The 21,236-nt window shown below is 49.3% G+C and overlaps 1 protein-coding gene across 1 annotated transcript in view; it reads left to right on the top strand.

Moving 5' to 3' along the window:
* Positions 1–17,080, top strand: part of LOC135880586 (neuronal acetylcholine receptor subunit alpha-7-like) — a 103,353-nt gene extending 86,273 nt beyond the window's left edge. The window contains exons 9-10 of the mRNA XM_065406928.1: positions 6,756–6,865; positions 16,559–17,080. Coding sequence (XP_065263000.1) covers positions 6,756–6,865; positions 16,559–17,080 — 632 coding nt within the window. The remainder of the gene's footprint in view (positions 1–6,755; positions 6,866–16,558) is intronic.
* Positions 17,081–21,236: the final 4,156 nt, after the last annotated feature.

The raw sequence follows: 21,236 nt of genomic DNA, 5'->3' as shown, positions 1-21,236 counted from the left end.
CGGGAAAGCAATGTCATCGGCAAAGTTAAGCACCACTGCAAGAATGAATAGCTGTTATTACTGATTATTTACAACCCCCCATTGGATAGCATCAGCCACTATATTTGCTAGGTGTCTGCTGGTAATTCAGTATGTGATGCATTTCTAAAGGCCCAGGGACTCATGCCTACAACCCCCAGATGCTGAAGCAGCTGCCTAGGTACTACGCTACACATTATGCCTCTTCTAGCAATAAAAAGACAAAAAAATAAATCAGCCCTAGAAAGCTAGTATCTCACTCTGGAAAGAGATTGCCTGCACTTCTGTGCCTTGGAAGCAGCTACTGGAGTGTTACGAAGATGCTAAGGAAACAGCATGTGTTTTGAGATTATAATAAGACTGGCTAATAGTCACCAATATCCCATCGATCTTTCATGTTTTAGAGAGATTTCAAAGCATTTCCCCCATCCACATCTAGGTGCAAAATGAGTCACAGGGCAGTCAAAAGGCCAGAGAGCAAGTCAGCAATAGAAGCGGGGGTTGAAGCAAGGTCTCCTGACATCGTTCCCTTTCCTGTCCCATGGCAGCCACGCAGGGGAGGGCAGTGAAAAGAATGTAATTTCTTTCACGAATCAAGCTCACTTCATGTTTCATTAAGCACGTGTGCCACTGAGGCTGCCTGAAGGGAGCTCCATCTGCTACTGGTCAGTGCGGCGCTCAGCCCCATGGCCTGGAGACGTTAGCACCACCCCGGCTTGCTGGGCCCCTGGGACAGAGAAACGGTCACCGCCACTGCAAACAACATTGCCTTCGGCATCACTCATGCCCTGAACGTCTCCAGGCCAATGAGAACGCAGGCTGCATGTGGAGTTACAGAGGCAAACCCCTGTGCCTCTTGCTAATGTGTGCCGCCCCATTACCCATGCCTGGTCATGCAAGCTTTGTTCAGTGACACAGATCACTGGGTTCCTTAGCCTGAGCCTACTACCAATGGTGTCCATGGGCGCAGGATTGGGCCCCAGGAAAGGTCAAAGCAGCATGTCCTAGAGGTCAGATGCAAAGGGTATGTCATTCCGTTCAGCTCCATTTGCCAGTGGGATGTGCCATGTTGACGAGGGGGCGTAGTAGGCAGGTCCCGTGGTGCTGGGGGTCTCCATTTGCAGTAAATGGAAGAGGGAGTGGCTTTAATTCCTGTATTGGTATCCACTGTCGGCATGTTCTTCTTTTCTTTCAGTGAGCTTACCTGTCCTAGGGCCTGTCTGCCCTGCCACCACAGGTGGGACTGCAGCACACCCAGAGCTAGCTTTGAGCGCGCTTTGCTTTAATAGCAAGGGCAGTGAAGCTGTGGCAGCCTGGGCTAGCAGACCGCGGGTGGGGCTTTGCAGCCAGCTAGACTGGGTATGTCTACAAGTGCTGCAGACACACCCTGGATTTCAGTGTAGTGCTGGTGTTATGCAGGAGGTCAGACAGATGATCACTGGGGTCCCTGCTGGCCTATGCATCCCAATGACTTCTTCCCCTCACGCCATGTCAGCCCAAACCAGAACCTAACCCCGAACATTCAGATTGTTAGGTGCCTGAAATCCCACTGAAATTTGACGGGTACCTAATTCCTTAGGGTTCCTTTGCATCCCAGGCTAAAACCATTTTAAAGTCATTTCCTGTGAGGCTTAGTAACCTTACAGTGCCCCTTTAAATGTGCAGTATTCACCAAAGTGCATAGTATTTCAGGGCAGTGATTGTTCTTGTGACGTGTCTATTGTGTTTCTAATTCACTGGGCATGCTGGGGCCAGCTCTGCCTACAGTGTACGCAGGGTTGGTGCCCAGGGTACTGCAGCCGGACCTGTCCTGAGAGTGGGGACGTGGTGGGATTCCATCCCCAGATCAGTGAAGGCACAAGGCCTGCGATCAGAGCGGTGCATTGCAGCTATCCCTGTCCTCCCAGCAACCAGTCTTGATGTGAACACACGGAGAGCTGGAAAATCCACTACTTCGCTGGGTAGTTCCTTCCAGTGGTTAATCCTGTCTGTTCCCCTCACACTGAGTAAAATCTCCCCTAGCTCTTTGCTCTGGAATAGAGAGGTTTTTCTGTTCCCCTCCCTGTCAAGATTATTCTGTTAGCCTATCTGCATGATTCATTTTGTCCTGGGACGCTGGGACTGCCTCACAGAACTATACCATCGTTTTAACGCAGACCGTAGAGGCTCCTTATCCGCGTCGTGCTCTTCTCTGCGGCGACGGGAAGCTGCGTTAGGCGAGTATGTGACATAACGCCTCTGGGACGTTATTAAAATCTTGACTATTGCTCCAAGCTCCTGCTTGGGAGAGGGGCCGGGTGCATGTGTGTGCGATGGAGGAAACAGGATTTCTGGCTTCAGCACATGCTTTCCCATTTCTCTTTGGGATCTTTGGCTATAATGCTCCTTGGCATTTTCACACCACTGGACACAGGCCTAGACTCCCACATTCCTTGTCTTTTTTACACTGCTAGGCCTGCTTTATCTGCCCTTTAGCAAGGGCTTAAGTACCAGAGATTGCTGGTGTGGAGGCTAGTCTTTGTTACAGTTAACAGTCCATGGCATGATCCTGTTGTGCCTTCTACCCTCTCTGCTCAGTCCGTATACGACAGCACACAGAGGCAGGGCTGACTCAAGAGCTTACACTCCACAGACAGGATGTGTTTTGATCCCCGTTTTACACATGAGGGACTGAGGCCCAAAGAGTTGAAGACTGGTGTTTGAGGGAGTTGGGCATCTTTCTTGCCCTTAAACTTCATAGAAGTTGAATGATTCTCTTCATTGGGTACCTTGTCCAGGGTCCAGCCTGTGGCAAATCAAGAACTGAATCAGGTGCACATGAATTCCTGCCTAGTGCTTTGACCCAAAGACTTCCTGTAGTTGTAGATCCTAGATGCACCTTTCCATTGAAGGAAGCGTTCCCATCGCTGAGAAATCTCAGTCCCTTCATTCTGCTTCACCTTTCCAGCCAGATACTGGCACACCAATTAGTTAATCCCTGATGTCCTCCAAGGAAGAGGTTTAGCTATCGCCACTCATTTCATTTGGAATGTTGATGCAACTGCCTTTAATCATGAGTCCATTAGACTTGCTTAACTGCACATGCAAAGTTGTCTCTTGTCACTTCTTTAGTGTCCTTAGATAGGTGGACCATCCACTCCTAATGTCACTTAGAACTTCCTGAAGTTAGGTATCTGTCAAGATTGTTTCTGTAGCTGGAGTAGTCTCTTTTCTGACACTTATCTGTATGTGTCCACAGCATCCGCATGCCCCTTTACGTCATTTTCGAGTTCATGGGTACATGACTGCAATGCTGCCACAAGGACAGAGTGTTTGCTACTACCAGATTTTTCTCAGGAACATATTTAGCAATTGGATTAAATCACATTAACCTTAGCAATAGATATTGGCATCTTAGTGGTACTTGGTCCAGGTCTTCTTGAATTGCTTTGGCTTTCTCAGGGCTAGGACCGATTCCATCTCTGTTTATTGTCTGCCCTAAAACTTGATTTGGGGTAGGCAGAAAATGCATTTTTCCTTGGTTAGCCTCAGTGTTGTCTCTTAAGCTTAGTTGTACTGGATCTCCTTTCAAAGTCCAATATCACCAAATATTCCATTGAGTTCTTCCACCTTTAATAAGGCCTCCATTACGGTTGTATCTGAATGCCACACAACCTTTAATCTATTTATCCTAACAACATACCTGTCAGGTGGGACAGTGCTATTATCCCCATTTTACAGATGGGGAACTCAGGCCCAATTTTGCACAGGGGTCTGTGGTGGAGCAGAGTCTCTAGTCCTGCTCTGATGCCATAACTACTGGATCCTCCTTCCTCTCTTGTCATGTTGCTTCTTTAAGAACATAAGAACATAAGAACGGCCGTACCGGGTCAGACCAAAGGTCCATCTAGCCCAGTATCCTGTCTACTAACAGTGGCCAATGCCAGGTGCCCCAGAGGGAGTGAACCTAACAGGCAATGATCAAGTGATCTCTCTCCTGCCATCCATCTCCACCCTCTGACAGACAGAGGCTAGGGACACCATTCCTTACCCGTCCTGGCTAATAGCCATTAATGGACTTAACCACCATGAATTTATCCAGTTCTCTTTTAAATGCTGTTATAGTCCTAGCCTTCACAACCTCCTCAGGTAAGGAGTTCTTTGTTATAGGTTTCCTATTTGGCTAGTGTTGTTCGTTATGGAGAGACACCAGAGACCCCCTTTAATCAGTGGGCGTGGGGGCTGGATTTTGAGGTGAAAGCTGCACACAAATGATCATGGTGTGCAGCAGCGTTGGCCTGCAGTTTCTGCTTTCAGCACTATGCTCAACATGACAGACTCAGTCATACTTCATCCACTACTGAAGGCTGTCAAATCAGGCATCCCTATTGGGTGGGATCGTGCATTGGCAATGACCACACTGCTGAGAAGGCTGTTGGTCTGTGTTCCTTTGATCCTATACAAAGACAAAAGCTATGCATTCGAGTGCACGTCTCCTTTAATCAGCCAACTAAACTGCTTTATGCACAAGCGTATTGCTCACTTTCCAGCCCAGTGTATGAAACATTAACTCTCTGAAGTCCCTGACTGGGGCAAGTTTCACTCATCCATAAACTCCCCAGCTCCCGTCTATCATGGGATAGCAAAGCATTCATACATCGCTGAGCTGGTTTGCAATACCCGGACACACACAGCAGTGGACAGAGAGCCTCGAAGCTGAAATGCCTCCTGTGAGTTGTCAGGTACTTCGCTTATTTTAGGGCTTGACTGTGACCTGCTTAGTGACCAGTGTAGAGGAATGAGTGGGCACGAGGTGCCTCTGTTATTCCCCTGCATGGACTTCCAGTACCACGGGGCTGCCACCCCCCTGCTGCACAGCCGGGCAGAACCTTGGCTCCTCCCCCAAAGCTCTGGGCAATGCACATGCAGGGGCGGCGAGTTATATGGGCCCGTGGTGCTTGGGCTCCAGCAATATTCAGGGCCCGGGGCCCGGCTCCACCAATGTTCAGGGCTGGGTCTCTCCCCAGGCCCTGCCTGCTGCCCCCCCACGCCTCCCTCGAGTGTCCCCCGGCCCCACCTGCTGCCCCCCCACGCCTCCCTCGAGTGTTCCCCGGCCCCACATGCCTCCCCCGGGCCCCGGAGCATCCCTGCCTCAAGCGGGAGGCTTCCCCCTGCAGCCCCATGCCGCAGGGTCCTAGCACCCCCCATCCACTAGTGCCCGCGCAGGCTGACCCGGACCCTGCCCTTCCGCCTCGGACCCTTCCCTTTTCCGGCGGGACCCTCCACCAGCACAGGGGGACCCTCACCCACAGTCACCGCTCCTGCCCCACGCTGGACAAGGGACAGCCCCACCCCCAGTGAGGCTACAGTGAGGGGCAGCAGTGGGGGAGGAGGTGTACATGTGATGGAAGTCCCCCCCCAGCACCCACCACGGGGGACGAGGGGGCTTCCTGGACCTGAGAGGAGAACTCGCTGCTGCCAGCGGGGAGAGGGCTGGGGGGAGTCCTCCTCTCTGGCCCCAGCCCTGCCCCACCCTGCCTGCACCCCAAACTCCTCATCCCCAGCCCTTCCCCACCCCAGAGCCCACACACCCAGCCAGAGCTCTCACCCCGCACCCCAACCCTCTGCCCCAGCCCTGAGCCCCCTCCTGCACCCTGAATCCCTCATCCCTGGCCCCACCCCACAGCCCTCACCCCAACCCTCTGCCCCAGCCCTGAGCCCCCTCCTGCACCCTGAATCCCTCATCCCTGGCCCCACCCCACAGCCCTCACCCCAACCCTCTGCCCCAACCCTGAGCCCCCCCCACCCCTCAGCCCCAGCCAGAGCCCTCACCTCCCGCACCCCCCCTGCCCCAGCCCTGAGGCCCTCCCACACTCCAACCCCTCATCCCTAGACCCAGCCAGAGCTCTAACCCTCTCCCCCAGCCCGGATTCCCCTCCTGCACCGTGAACCTCTCATCCCCAGCCCCACCCCACAGCCCTCACCCCCACACTCCAACCCTCTGCGTGAGCCCCTCCCACACCCCAAACCCCTCATCACCATCCCCATCCCACAGCCCTCACCCCCGCACTCCAACCCTCTGCGTGAGCCCCTCCCACACCCCAAACCCCACATCACCAGTCCCACGCCAGAGCCCTCACATTTTTACATTATTTTAAAAAATATATATCGGTTTACAAGGCAGGTGTGGTGGGGCGGGACTTGGACCCGTTCTGGGCACCACCAAACATTATACAAACCTGCCGCCCCTGCGCACATGTGCTGGCATGGCAGGGACAGTGAGGTGGAGAGTTGGCCCAGATTACCTCCTCCACGGACCAAGATGGGGAACTAAGGACCAGATGGCATCTCAGTCACAACCTGGCCCCTGCTCCTGGAACAGTGCAACTACCTGCTGCCTCTTGTCAGGGCTTGTTGCAAATCTAGCCCTTAATATAGTTTTCTTATACAAACAATTATACTGAATTTGATAGAATTCTAGAAATGTACACCCCTTGTCCTTTGCGTACGTGCCATTACAATTGAATTGGATGGGGGGATGGGGGAACGCCTGCATTCAGAGGGCCCCTTTTTCTGATGATCAGTCACTAATGGAGCCCATGCCTGGAATTCTTTGCAGGGGCTCGGCCGTGTTTTCAGTCTGGAGGGGAAGCTCACTCTCTCACAGGGGGGTGGCACAGGACAACAATCAGGACTGCAGATTTCACCCTGTCATTTCTAATCAAACCCACCTTGTCTTTGTTATTTTTTAATTGCAGCTCAATATTTCGCTAGTATCATGGTCATTGTTGGTCTCTCGGTGGTGGTAACGGTCCTGGTTCTTCAGTTTCATCATCACGATCCACAAGCGGGAAAAATGCCCCACTGGGTAAGTGGCTTCAACATGGACATATTCAGTAACAGGAAATAAATGACTTCTTGATATTGAACTGATGGGGCCACAACTTGTTGTAATCAGCTGAACGATTGTGATGGAACAAAACAGGTGTGATATCGCCATGCTGGGAAAAAAGCCCAACCCCCCAGAATCTGGGTGACCATTAAAAAGGCACCCTGGTTATTCGGCTTCCCACTGGAGTTTGCAGCATTTACTGTTCAGATACCGTGGGAAAGTCAAGCATGGCAAACCAACGTTGCTCTTCTTAATGGTGCCCACTTTGCTCTTGCCAACCCCCAGGGCATCACAGGACCCATACTGCTCTCTTACCCACTGGCACATAAAAGCTTTACATTTTTCAAAGCACAAAACGCAAATATTTCTTAGCCATCACGGATCCTTTTTTCGAGGTGTTTACTCTCCAGGAGCCCCATTTCAGTCAGCACAGAGCACACAGCAAGTGGCAGTGCAGAGGTTCAGAATCCGAACCTGGATCTGCCCCCCAATTTTCCCAGTGGCTCCTGGCACTGTATGAACTGGGCCAACTTACCAGCTGGAACCCCCATTACTCTCTTATTCGGACACGGCCGTTGGGGTGAGCCCGGTTGGACCATGATCACATCTCTCTCTCTCAGCCCACCCCCACTCACCCAATAGGGTGAGTGAGCAGTGGAGACCTACAGCCAGGACAGCCACTTCCATTGACACCATCTAAGTACATTCAGGCCACTCCTAGACTCACCTGCTGGGAGATCTGGTGCTTTGCTGAACCCACATCCCTGATCCAGATCCAAATTTCACAACTGGTCCCTTAATCTGTCCTGGGCCAACCCAATGTCTCGGTTCAACTCAGCCAGTCTTCACGGGGAGTGCTTCTGATTCTACAGCTGGAGCCCAGCTTTAGAAGCTGGGAGGCTAAATCCCAGTCTGAGCAGTGGAGGCAGGCCCCATGTTGTGCGGACCGTGAGAGCTGCCCTGGTGCGGCTCTCCCTGCCCCAGCTTGGGACTGAGGGTAGTCCTGACACAATGCGCCGGAGAGTTGAGCTCATCAGCATTGTGACATCTCTGGTGATGCCTCTCTGCACTGAATGAGCTACTGCTTTCCCCCCCACACTGCTAGAGCGGGTCAGGGCTTGGTGATTGTACGGCTGGTGCCCTGGGCTTGTTCTGTGGCTATATGAAGGATTTCAGCCTGCAGGCGTGTCACAGTCTCAAGACCAACCCCTTGCAACCTCCTCCTGGCATTGGCCAAAGTGGCCACCCATCAGTCTAGGAGGGGGAGCTTGACGGGTGGAGGAAAGTCTGTGACTGCAGGTGGTCATTTCCTTTTACTGCTACACTCACGCATATGGGCAGAGTTCCTCTGGGCGGTGGCCACTGACTCCTCTGCAGAGCAGGGGGCGTTGTCCTCAATGGTCTCCTCTCGATCCCTCATTTTGAACCTGTGACCTGCACCCCAATTCCTGATTGTACATCCCTGGTAGTAGTTTAAGTCCTGGTGCTATGGCCCCTCCGTCTTCTGAGGGGGCCGTGTTCCCTCACTTCACTGGGCTCTGCCCACCACTTCCAGCTGGGGCCTTTCAGGAGCAATATACGCTCTTCAGATGTTCAAGAAAAAACCCAAAACCAAACCAAAACACTGCTTTTCTCTCACTGTTTCTCATGGGGAGACTTTACAGAGTGCATTTTGCCTGATTAAAAAGGAAACGAGGAAAGCAGAAGTGAAAACAAATATCCATAATTATCTATCCAGACCGATTTTCCAAGAAGCCCATTTCTACAGCAGCCTCTGACACTTAGTTCATTGTCTCTGTCACGGTGAGAAATTACTCTGACAAAATGGAAAAATGTCACACAATCCACCGATGTCACCTTGTGTGAGAGACGAAATACACAACAGATTTCGGTGGGGGGAGGGGGACACTGCCCTGTATCCCATTTCATCTGCTCTAAAATACTCCAGGGTGTCGACGCAAGTTTAAAACAAACAATGAAAAATCCCGTAGCTGGGCATGCTAGTAATGATTTCTTTGTGCAACTGTCATGACATTTAAAATCATTGTCTTACCTTCCAGACAGCACAGCCAATGAATTCTGAATGATCTTCATCATCCAGTTACAATGCTCTAAGGGTATGTCTACACTACCCGCCGGATCGGCGGGCAGCAATTGATCCAGCGGGGGTCGATTTATCACGTCTAGTCTAGACACGATGAATCAATCCCCCCCTCCCCGGTGTAGACCAGGGCTAAGAGAGCTTTAAAGAGAACCATCCCACTCATGAATCCATGTGCCGAGAGCAGTTGCACCACGGCCCTAGCGGCCAAGTTGTGACTCATGCCTATTCTGTCTTAATAAGAACTTTGGCTGGCTGCCTTGTGGAACGTGCTCACCAGTCTCCGGACCCTCCTGACCCTCCAGGGGTTCTAATCACTCATCGTCCCATCAAGACACCCTCTGATCGTTCTGCTAAGTGTGAGATGAAGCTACCCAGCGAAGCTACAGCAGTTTCAGCCACTGAGGAGCCAGAGTGGAGACCCTATTTTGGTCAGCTAAATTTCCTGTGTTGGCGTGGTTGGCACACTGTGAAGCTTTAGTAACTTAGCAGGCCTTTTTATAAGCCTCAACTAGTGGTGCGTGAAACCAGCCTCTCAACTGAGGCATTATGTTTGTGGGGACCAGGCAACTCATGGAGAACTCTTCCCTCAATGGAAGTGATCAGCCGTGGCTTCTGGTCACTCAGCTCTGGGAGTCCCGCCCCCAGAGTGCGGAGAGGGAATATTTGGAGGCTGCAGGACATCCTAGAAGGAGGTTCTCCTTCCGGCAGATTGCTGTGTTGGAATCGCCTATCCCTGCATCGGCCTTGGGGCAATGAAGCCCAGCCAGAGCAGATCAGAACACTCGGCATCGTGAAAGTTCGGGTACATCAGCGCTGGACCCACGCCCTCTGCTGCCGAGCTGCCAGTAGACACAGGGCTGAGCTTGCACCAGTATCTCAGGGCCACCTGCATTTATGCTTGTTCTCGCAGCACTGACACGTCCATCACCCATTGACACAGCAGTGCTGGTTGTGATGAGGGCTCTACCTCCTTATAGGAAAGTCAATTACTTACAAGGATATGGAAAAAACAAACAAACCAACCATCTGAACCTCCTCCCGTCCCCCTGAGATGACCGACCTTTTCCCAGTTTATTAGAAGTGTGTTAAAAGACCCCTTTTGAATTTAAGACTGCCTGGGAATATGCCAAGGGCTGAGCTTTCAGGATACCTGCAGCAAGCCCCTCCGCCCACATCTAGGGAGGCAGTGCTCCTGCACCCACTGCCGGAGCAGTAAAGGAAGGATCTGTGTTTCCTTCCAGCCGTGCACTAGGAAGGTGTTGGTGACTGAGGTTCCTGGGTCGGCTATTCATAAAGTGAGAGACTGGCTTGTGGATTGGGCACTAGCTGGGGTGCTGCACCCAGCCCTGCCACTGCTCTGCTGTATGCCCTTGAGTAAATCACTTCACCTCTCTGTTTTATCTATTTAGACTGTAAGTTCTTTAGGGCAGGCACTGTCTCTGCCTATGTACAGCACCTAGCAAACTGAGGCCCGGAATGATTATTTGCATTGCAGTAGAGCCTACGTGAATATTGCAGAAAACATCATTTGAATGGTTAAGTGCCAGGCCAGGAAAGAGAGAGAACCACGTAAAAAGAGATGGGGTGGGAGGGACAGGGCTAGACCTAGAGTGAAAAGGTGGGAGTGCTGCAGTTGTACTGAGGAGGACACCACCAGGAGAATGAGAAGGAGTTTAACTCTCTGCATACAAATACAAAAGTTTTGGCCATTGTGATTCCTGGCACATCGGCCCTGTTTTCCCTCCATGCCCGTTGCAGTCTTTGTTACATTTTTCTTCCAGAGATAGCCCTGCAGCTTTTTTGCTCGGTAAGAATGTGAATCTATTAAGATGGTTATCTGCAGAGAAAAGGAAATTGCTTCTCTGAAACTGTTGTTCTCTGCAAGGCGAATCTCATTGGATTCCCTACTGCTCATGCATCTTCCTCCCCACAGCACAGAGGGTTCTGCACATTTTAATTCCTCTCTATTCCTCATGGTACAAAAGATGCATGGCTTAATTAGCTGCAGTAGTGTCACTAGCTCCCTGCTTTCCTGAGCCAGTAACTAACTTTCACAATTGTGCAAGTTCCTTTCCCTTCCTGAAAGTGATCACTCCATAGTACTCCTGTCTGTTTCCTTAGGAGACAGAAGAGGAGAGGGCCTGAGGGTTAGTACTGAACCTAGCCATATAAGGTTGTTTATATATATGGAGATATACCTATCTCCTAGAACTGGAAAGGACCTTGAAAGGTCATCGAGTCCAGCCCCCTGCCTTCACTAGCAGGACCAAATACCCCAGATCCCTAAGTGGTCCCCTCAAGGATTGAACTCACAACCCTGGGTTTAGCAGGCCAATGCTCAAACCACTGAGCTATCCCTCCCCCCAAGCATGCATAAGCACCAAGCATGCATTAGAGCCCTAGAACAACTGGTGCCCTCTCTCTGTTCCCCTGGCCATCGCCTTTCCACTGAACCGAGGGGGTTTGCCAAGGCCAAGATTTTCAAACGTGGGAGCCTAAAGTCAGGCTCCTCAGCTGGTATTTAGATGACTAAAAAGCAGGGGCTGTTGGGTGCTTCACATCTCTGAAAGCTGTCACTGATCTGACACGCAAGAGCCCTAAAGGTGAGTGCTTGCGTAACTCCTGCTACAAGGGTTAATCACCTGGGACAGGGTTCCCAGCTACCCAGAGGTGACAGGCAAGCCCTGCACTACTGACTGGGCAGCAGGAGGGCTAGGGATGGGAGTGCACGGATGAGGGGAGGCTGGGTTTGTAGGACTCAGGAGCATTCCTGCTCTTGGTGGGAAGCCGCCAAAGACTAAAGCCACAAAGGGAATGTACAAAACGGAGCCTAGCACCTAACTTTAGTGCTCCACTGCCCAGGGCAATCCACAGCCCTAAGTTCAGCAGCATCCGGGCTCCCTACACAATGTACGGGGAGAGTTGGACACCTAAGAATGGGATTCAGAGAAGCCAATAAGAAATGCCGAGGAGAAGGGTGGCGCCTATAGTCCATCCCTCAATGAGAGCTGGGCTAGAGGGAGGTGCCTGGTGTCACTCGGGAGTCACAGCTGTGGCCCTGCTCCTGGAGCTCGGCACCTAAGCTGGGTCAGCACTTCCTTGCAAAGAACCGAGGAGCAGGTAGTGGTGATGCCAGGCATGCTCTAAGGCAGCTTCTGAGAACCTGCCGGTGAGACAGGTGGGGGAACACCGAGCCTGAGAATTCCAGCAGGGCATAGGCATGAGCTAGGCACCAGGCATCAAAACTTAAGTGGCTTTGTACACGCCCGCTGGCAGAAATGTAGGTGTCTAAGTGACATGACCGGTGGGAATTTAGGGGCCTACAGGGTTAGGTGGCAGCTGAGCATGGGTTTTGAGGATTTAAAGTGCCAGTTAAGGTGGCTAAATCCCTTTGTGGATCTAGCCCCTGGTGGTTCGTGTGGGACCCTGACTGAGAGCAGCAGCCTACTGTGTGGACGGGCTGTTACACTGCTGGGAGAGTCTGTTGCCTGGAGTGGACGGCTGTGCCTGCAGATTGCCCTCGGGCAATCCAGCGATGTTAAAAAAGCACACAAATGGGTGCACAAGAACCTAGAACTGTCATGCCGAGACTGCTTCCTGGCTGCCACACTGTCACAGCTGTCATCCCAATTAACAGTGATGGGAGAATGGGTTAATTACTGAATTTCAATGTGTTTTTTGGGGCTAATGGCATTAGACTGAATAAAACAAGAGCCACCCCCCTATTTCTGGTGCATTTATTCATGCACTAGAAATGCCCCAAAATAGGCGTCCCTGTCTCAGAAGTTACAGATGCAGATTCTCCACGCAGTCAGCTCTTTGGCTTGAAGGAAAAGCTTCGTTTTCACGGACAACGGTATTGACCTGATGTCTCTTGGCATATCCAAGATCCATTAATATCTTCAAATTAGAAGCCCAATATAATATGTGATCATTTCCCATTGCTCAAGAGTGACTCTCTCTCTCTCTCTCAATGACCTTGTTGAAATATTTTTAGCAATTGAAGGCCTTCATTTGGTCTTGTGGCTCTTTAAAGTCACCGTGTCAATAACTAGTCAGAGGAGAGTTCAGTGAAACGAAGGAGGGATTGTTCTTTTCGCTAGGTCGTTGTTGAAGGAAGTAACTGGCTATTTAAAACTGTACATGAAAGCAGCACAGTTTGAACCCTAAGGAAGTTTCCAGTCGGAGGAATAAAATATCCTTTCGAAGAAGTGGGCTGGAAGGGCCCCGTGGAGGGGGCACTGGGCTGTGAGTGAGGAGACTCTGATTGCAAGACACAAAATGGCTTCAGTGGTCTAACCATTTTCTTCTTGTCACTTGAGGATTAGTCCCCGTTGGAGGTAGCGGCCTTAAAGTTATCGTTAGTAGTAGTAGCATTAAAGTAGCATCAAGAGGCCCCAGCTAAGATCATCCAGCTCTTAGCACAATGGGGTCCCAAACACATTGTAAAAAACTTGCCATCTAAACAGACAAATGGCGGGAGAAAGGAAGGGTTGGTGTCCCCATTGTACAGAGGGAGAACTGAGGCACAGAGAGATTACGTGATCTGCCAAAGGTCACACCGGGAGTTTGTGGCAGAACCAGGAACTGAACCCAGCTCTCCTGCGTCCCACTCCAGTGCCTTACCTATAAGAGCATCCTCCCTCTCTTACTAGTAGGTTGATGGACATCCAGGTCAATAAAAGTCTGAAGCTGTCGTCATTCAGAAATGAGGCTTATGTAACCACAGACTGTGTCCTTTCTATTTTAATGCCATTTTCAATGTCACTTGCACCTTTTCATATATAAAATGCTTCTCTTTTTAAAAAACGATTTGGTGCTTCATGAAGTTCCATGCTCAGTGCAGATGGCATCATACGGATTCCCCTTTCTGCAGTTTTCAGCAGCACAGCACAAGTGTTCTTTAGATAGCCAGCTCTTGTTCTGATAGTTTTGCAAATCATAGGTGCCTTTAACTTGTTAATTGCACGGATATCCCTTGGAAGAATATAAATCAGGCCACTGGAAGCATATTGCACTGTTATCTAAGCTGTTTGCTTGCTCCAGTTGTTTATAAAGTTCATATATTCATTATATTTGGCATGCATCAGATGGGGCACAAGAATGTGGCTTGGGAACGCATATTGGTGCAGAGCTGATATCTGGGGTATTAGGCATGATTTTACAAGGAGCTTTGAACAGAAGTCATCCTCATGTCCTCTCAGTAGGATTCAGCTACTGCATGTCACTATGCCAGGCCCATAGGGGAATCACTTAGACTCTTCTTCTGCTGGTAGGGTTCGTTACAAAGTCACCGATTGTGTTTGCTGTTTGAGGAAAGGACATTTCTCCTAAACCACTGGAACCATGCCTTGTCCGGCATCCCCCATGTGCACAGTAGCCTTCAGTAGCCCTTCGCTGGCACTGTGTGGGAAGGGAGATCACAATCTACACTATGCCCCTGACCAGTAGTTCTCAGATGGTGGGGTGTGACCAGAAGTGGGTTGGGAGGGGACGCCAGGCGGGCTACACCCCGCCCCCCAACAAGTCCTCGAGTCTTTACAACCCAGCAGAAGACCAAGGTAGAGGACAGAAGAAGCAGCTTACTCCCATCTTCTGCTGCTGCGATCCATCCATGCCCTGTCCCCTCCTACCCACTAGCTAATCACAGAGCAGCTTTTCAGACGCACCCGAACCTGCTCTGCGCAGTGCTCCACGCTTGGGCAGGGGAAGGCGTGCTTGAGGAAGCAGTGGAGTTAGACTAACTCAACCTGCTAGCTAATGTGAAAACTACAAACTGTTTTCTCCTCACTAGGATGTTAACTCAGGTTAACTAACTCGAGTTAAGAACCCAGCTGTTTTTTCAGGGAAGACATGGCTTGGAGTGGCACTGCCACAGAACTGAGCATTGTGCAAGCAAGGCCAGTCAGTCTCCAAATCCACCCACACCGAAGTCTGGCAAGAAAGATTGAATAGCCACAGCCCTTTAGTGCCTCCCTAGAGGACAGCAAACATCCTTACAAAGGTGGGACAAGATTTTCACAAATGGGGACCTAAAGTTCATCTCCTAACTCCATATTTAGGCAGCTAAATAAGTGCCTGAATTTCAAACATGCTGATCACTCAGCAGTTCCTAGTAAAATCAGTGTCAATGTAAATACTGGCAAGTGTAAAGCCTCCAATTATTAGCTGGAAGGCTAACGACTGATGCAGTCCAAAAGTCCTTTCACTGGGCAAGCGACTCGCCAACACTTTGAAAGTGACAGCAGTGGAGAAGATCTCCTTATTCCCATTTTACAGATGGGCAAACAAAGACACGGAGAGGTTACATGGCAGAGCCTGAAACAGAAGACGAGTTCATTTGCCTGTTTCTGTTTTTCACTAAAGAGAGCCGTGTAAAGGTGTGGTTACTCACCTCCCGCGAGCGCCTCCTGCTGGCTGGGTATGGGCCTGCACTCTCTGCTTTTGCGGTGCTTTCTGCCGGTAGCTTCTCTTTTCAGATGGGTTTTCAGTGACTCAGCCCTGAAGCCAAGTCACGCACAGTCTGTATGTGAAATGGATGGAAAACAAACCCCTACTGGGGTAACACAGTCAAACGAACAGTTGGCCCCTCCCTGAGGTTCTCAGTCCCGTCTCTGGGCTTGTTTAAGCACCTGCCCCCTTCTTGGGTTCCAAACAAAACTTTTAGCCTCCTCGGCCCTTGGCCACTCTGTCTGTGACTAGTGGGGGGACCCAGGCCTGCCCACGACTCCAGGTCACAACCCAGGGACCCTACGACTAGCAGCCAACTGCCGCTTCCATCACTAGCGTCTATTGTTGCATTCCCTGGGCTGCTTCCCACTCTGTCCAATGAGCTTCTGGGGTCCTCGGCCTGTTCCCTGTATAAGCAGGGTCTCTCCCAGGCCTCCTTGCCTGGAGAGTCTGTAACAGTCTCTGCCCTGTTCTCTCAGGGTTCTTTCTCACAGGCCCCTTCACCTGGAGAGCTTATAACAGTCTCTGGCCATTCTTGTCAAAGCTCTCTCTCTCCCAGGCCTCTGTGCCTGGGGAGCTTCACAGTCCTACCCCTGCTTAGGCAGGGTTTCTCCCTAGTCCCTGTACCGTTCTCCCAGCCTTCCACTCCGTCTGGTCGCAACCAGCAACTGCTCTGCCCAGCTTCCTCAGCCAGCCAGGAACAGCACCCTTCTTCCTCTGGCTCCAACCAACAACTGGGCTGTCCAGGCCCTGCAGCTCCTTTTATATGAGCCTGTTAGGCTCTGATTGGCTGCCTCCCTCTGCAGCCTCTCTAGGCAGCTTGGAAGACCCAGCTCTACTGCCTTTTTTTCTGGGGTAGGGTGTGGTAGGACTGCAGAGCGTTCCGGAGGTCCTCAAAGGGCCTGGTACACCCCATCACAAGCCAATATATATTAGTGATAATGAAACAGTTTTCCCTTACAATAGTTTATAGCTTTCCAAATGGAGATTTATATAGATGGCAAAATCCCTTTGTGAAATACGGATCCTGCAAAGATTTCTAGATGCATCGTTCAGTCAGTGAAAATAAGATAAAGGTCTCTAAAATATTTTGATCACTTCCTCCTGTTTTTCAGGTCCGTGTTATCCTGCTGAATTGGTGTGCTTGGTTTTTAAGGATGAAAAAGCCTGGAGAGAACATAAGGCCCCTCTCTTGCAAATACAACTATCCCAAGCACCGTTCAAGCATCAGTAGCGTTGAGATGAACGTGTTACCCGGATACCAATCTAGCAACGGGAACGTGATCTATAGCTACCATGCCATGGAAAACCCATGCTGCCCACAAAACAGTGACTCAGGTAGTAAGGGTGGGAAGGTCGCTTGCTCCTCTACAGAAGATATCGAGTTAGTTCAAAAGAAAGCTTTAATGGATACTATCCCAGTGATTGTCAAAATCCTGGAAGAAGTTCAGTTCATTGCAATGCGCTTCAGAAAACAAGATGAGGGTGAAGAAGTTTGTAGTGAGTGGAAGTTTGCAGCAGCTGTCATAGACAGATTATGTCTGGTTGCATTTTCACTCTTTGCAATCATCTGTACGTTTACAATACTGATGTCTGCTCCAAATTTTATAGAAGCTGTTTCAAAGGATTTTGCATAAGGCTCTCAAAGAGGCGCACGCAGTCCAAAACATGTCATTTCAAAATAAAAAACGTCGCCATTAACTTTGCTAAATAACGTAATTTAAATCTTACATAGAACGAAGGAGCTGAAATTAGTTTTGAGAGCTGATTATCTCCAATGTTAGTGATTGTAATGACTGAATAATATAAATACTGGACCCTGTAGTTTATTTCTTAGATTGTGTCTGCCTGTAATGATGTTATGATCTGTGACAAGTGGTAGGCAAGAATTCAAATCTTTGTTACAAGTAAGCACTAGTGTATGTATACTGCTAAGAAAGCACTAGTGAACATTTAGCTATTGTTTAATAAGTAAAAGCTATATTGATAAGTCATTCTAACATGTTCTTTAGTATATTGTCATTTTCAATATCTTTATGTTTCAGTATCTTCGATTAGTATGGCTGTGACATGCATTTCTCATGTTTGACAATGTATCCCTCTGCACTGTTTATACTGCATTTAGCTAAACAAACTACTGGTGTTCACTTGTACTATTGCTGTGATTATCTGAAACATTTTTCCAGTTAAGATGTTGACAGAATGTATTTTTGCTAAAACTTTACAGAAATATTTTTTTTAAATGGAGGAAATGTTGGTAGTTGAGAGGGAACAGAAATCTCAGTCGGCATTCAGAGAACTGTACAGATGCTCAGTGACACTGTTGTGTTGCTACCGTCGTCCGTGTGCTTAATTTGAATACAACTTGAATCACAACTGCCAATCTAATACCTGCTAATCCTAAATTTTTAGGGAGGATTCCTGGCCCCATCAAGGTTAATGGGAGTTTTGCCAGTGACTTCAGTGGGGACAGGATTTCGACGTTAGATGTCACGGTCTAGTCTTCTTTGCTGGGCTCTGTTGGTGTGGTCCACTTTCAAACTTGGCCAATGCGGTCTTGTTAAAGGAATTATGTTGATTAAAGACAACTTATTTTTGTTTAGCTAAAGTTTAACATGGAAGACTTTTGTCTTTACTTGTAACCATGTTGCTGCTGTTAACTACTGTAATGCTTAAATATTAATAAACAATAACTCTTATGTCACTCAGTTGGAAGATGATGGTAAAAAGGCCACCTTATCATAGGCATCTTCTGCCCACTGTAAAATGAACCCCTCATCAGAATAATTGCCCATCTCTTCTGGTGTGATTTTAATCTGCCAGCAGATTACAACTAGCCATCTGGGCTGACAGGGGGCCCCTAGCCCCAAAGTGTTTACCAGAAGATGTGGTCTTCACACCATGAGTAAAATTTCTACCCTCTGGTGTTACAAACTCTTTGTACGTCTGCGAGGAACCTAGCACATTCTTGGGTATTTGATCAATGATAACACATTGCCTTCTCTGGCTGATTTCTGTCCTGTTTTTCTCCAAAGAGGTCTTAGAGGAGTTGACAAGAGTTGTTTCCCACAATGGTGAGCCAGACCTTTCCCATCATTGCTGCTGGAGAGCAATAGGGAGATCTTGGGCCCATTACTGGAGAAGAACTTCAATAATTCCATTCAAACAGGTAGTGGTGAGGCTGCTTGCCAAAGGAACTATCTTTTGTCCTTAAAGCTTTACTTATTCCCCTTCAGTATATAACCAGTTGTTTTTGGAGAAGATAATTGGTAAAGTAAAGCTGAAGCAGTTCCTGTGGTTTCTGGATATTTCAGCGTCCTTGACCTCTAGCAGGCTGCTTTTGGGCGTGGTTTTAGTAGAGAAAGGTATTACTATCTGTCACGGGTTGCCCCCCTTTAAGATGCCACCTGATGTTCTGGGATACCACTGAGCCTGCCTGTTCTACCAGCCTGGACATCCTTTTTACCTGTCCTGCTGAGCCAGGCTATTAAGCCTCCTCTGGGACACACACAGGCAGGGCCACACCCAACTGCAGAATGACATGGACACTGAGATCAGCTCTGGGAAGACTCATCTTAAGGGACTTGCCCCAGCACTCAGGTGCCCACCTCCCTTGGAACGCAGACCCAAAGGTATATTATGAAATCCGCCTCCTCCCTCAATGTGGAGGAAGGTATGTACAGCCTCTTCCCCACCCCCAATTATGAATTGTACAAACAGGGTTATATTATAAACAAGAAATAAGTTTATTAACTACAAAAGGTGAATTTTAAGTGGTTAAAGAGATAGCAAACAGAACAAAGCAGATTACTAAGCAAATAAAACAAAATACGCATGCTAAGCTAGTTTCACTAAAGAAATTGGTTAGAAATAGTAATTTCTCACCCTAGACATTGTTGCAGGCAGATTACAGAAAGTCTTGAAAGGCAGCTGCACTGGTCTGCAGCTTGAGACCTCAGGTATTATTAGAATCATAGAATCATAGAATATCAGGGTTGGAAGGGACCTCAGGAGGTCATCTAGTCCAACCCCCTGCTCAAAGCAGGACCAATTCCCAACTAAATCATCCCAGCCAGGGCTTTGTCAAGCCGGGCCTTAAAAACCTCCAAGGAAGGAGACTCCACCACTTCCCTAGGTAACGCATTCCAGTGCTTCACCACCCTCCTAGTGAAATAGTGTTTCCTAATATCCAACCTAGACCTCCCCCACTGCAACTTGAGACCATTGCTCCTTGTTCTGTCATCTGCCACCATTGAGAACAGCCGAGTTCCATCCTCTTTGGAACCCCCCTTCAGGTAGTTGTAGGCTGCTATCAAATCCCCCCTCATTCTTCTCTTCTGGAGACTAAACAATCCCAGTTCCCTCAGCCTCTCCTCATAAGTCATGCACTCCAGACCCCTAATCATTTTTGTTGCCCTCCGCTGGACTCTTCCCAATTTTTCCACATCCTTCTTGTAGTGTGGGCCCAAAACTGGACGCAGTACTCCAGATGAGGCCTCACCAATGTCGAATAAAGGGGAATGATCACGTCCCTCGATCTGCTGGCAATGCCCCTACTTATACAGCCCAAAATGCCGTTAGCCTTCTTGGCAACAAGAGCACACTGTTGACTCATATCCAGCTTCTCGTCCACTGTGACCCCTAGGTCCTTTTCTGCAGAACTGCTACCTAGCCATTCGGTCCCTAGTCTGTAGCTGTGCATGGGATTCTTCCGTCCTAAGTGCAGGACTCTGCACTTGTCCTTGTTGAACCTCATCAGGTTTCTTTTGTCCCAATCCTCTAATTTGTCTAGGTCCCTCTGTATCCGATCCCTACCCTCTAGTGTATCTACCATGCCTCCTAGTTTAGTGTCATCGGCAAACTTGCTGAGAGTGCAGTCCACTCCATCCTCCAGATCATTAATAAAGATATTAAACAAAACCGGCCCCAGGACCGACCCTTGGGGCACTCCGCTTGAAACTGGCTGCCAACTAGACATGGAGCCATTGATCACTACCCGTTGAGCCCGACGATCTAGCCAGCTTTCTATCCACCTTACAGTCCATTCATCCAGCCCATACTTCTTTAACTTGGCGGCAAGAATACTGTGGGAGACCGTATCAAAAGCTTTGCTAAAGTCAAGGAATAACACATCCACTGCTTTCCCCTCATCCACAGAGCCAGTTATCTCATCATAGAAGGCAATTAGGTTAGTCAGGCACGACTTCCCCTTGGTGAATCCATGCTGACTGTTCCTGATCACTTTCCTCTCCTGTAAGTGTTTCATAATTGATTCCTTGAGGACCTGCTCCATGATTTTTCCAGGGACTGAGGTGAGGCTGACTGGCCTGTAGTTCCCCGGATCCTCCTTCTTCCCTTTTTTAAAGATGGGCACTACATTAGCCTTTTCCCAGTCATCCGGGACCTCCCCCGATCGCCATGAGTTTTGAAAAATAATGGCTAATGGCTCTGCAATCTCATCCGCCAACTCCTTTAGCACCCTCGGATGCAGCGCATCCGGCCCCATGGACTTGTGCATGTCCAGTTTTTCTAAATAGTCCCGAACGACTTCTTTCTCCACAGAGGGCTGGTCACCTTCTCCCCATATTGTGCTGCCCAGTGCAGTAGTCTGGGAGCTGACCTTGTTTGTGAAGACAGAGGCAAAAAAATCATTGAGTACATTAGCTTTTTCCACATCCTCAGTCACTAGGTTGCCTCCCTCATTCAGTAAGGGTCCCACACTTTCCTTGACTTTCTTCTTGTTGCTAACATACCTGAAGAAACCCTTCTTGTTACTCTTAACATCTCTTGCTA

Source organism: Emys orbicularis, chromosome 6 (assembly GCF_028017835.1).
Source record: "Emys orbicularis isolate rEmyOrb1 chromosome 6, rEmyOrb1.hap1, whole genome shotgun sequence".
Taxonomy (NCBI): domain Eukaryota; kingdom Metazoa; phylum Chordata; order Testudines; family Emydidae; genus Emys; species Emys orbicularis.
This window is presented reverse-complemented; position numbering and strand designations above follow the sequence as displayed.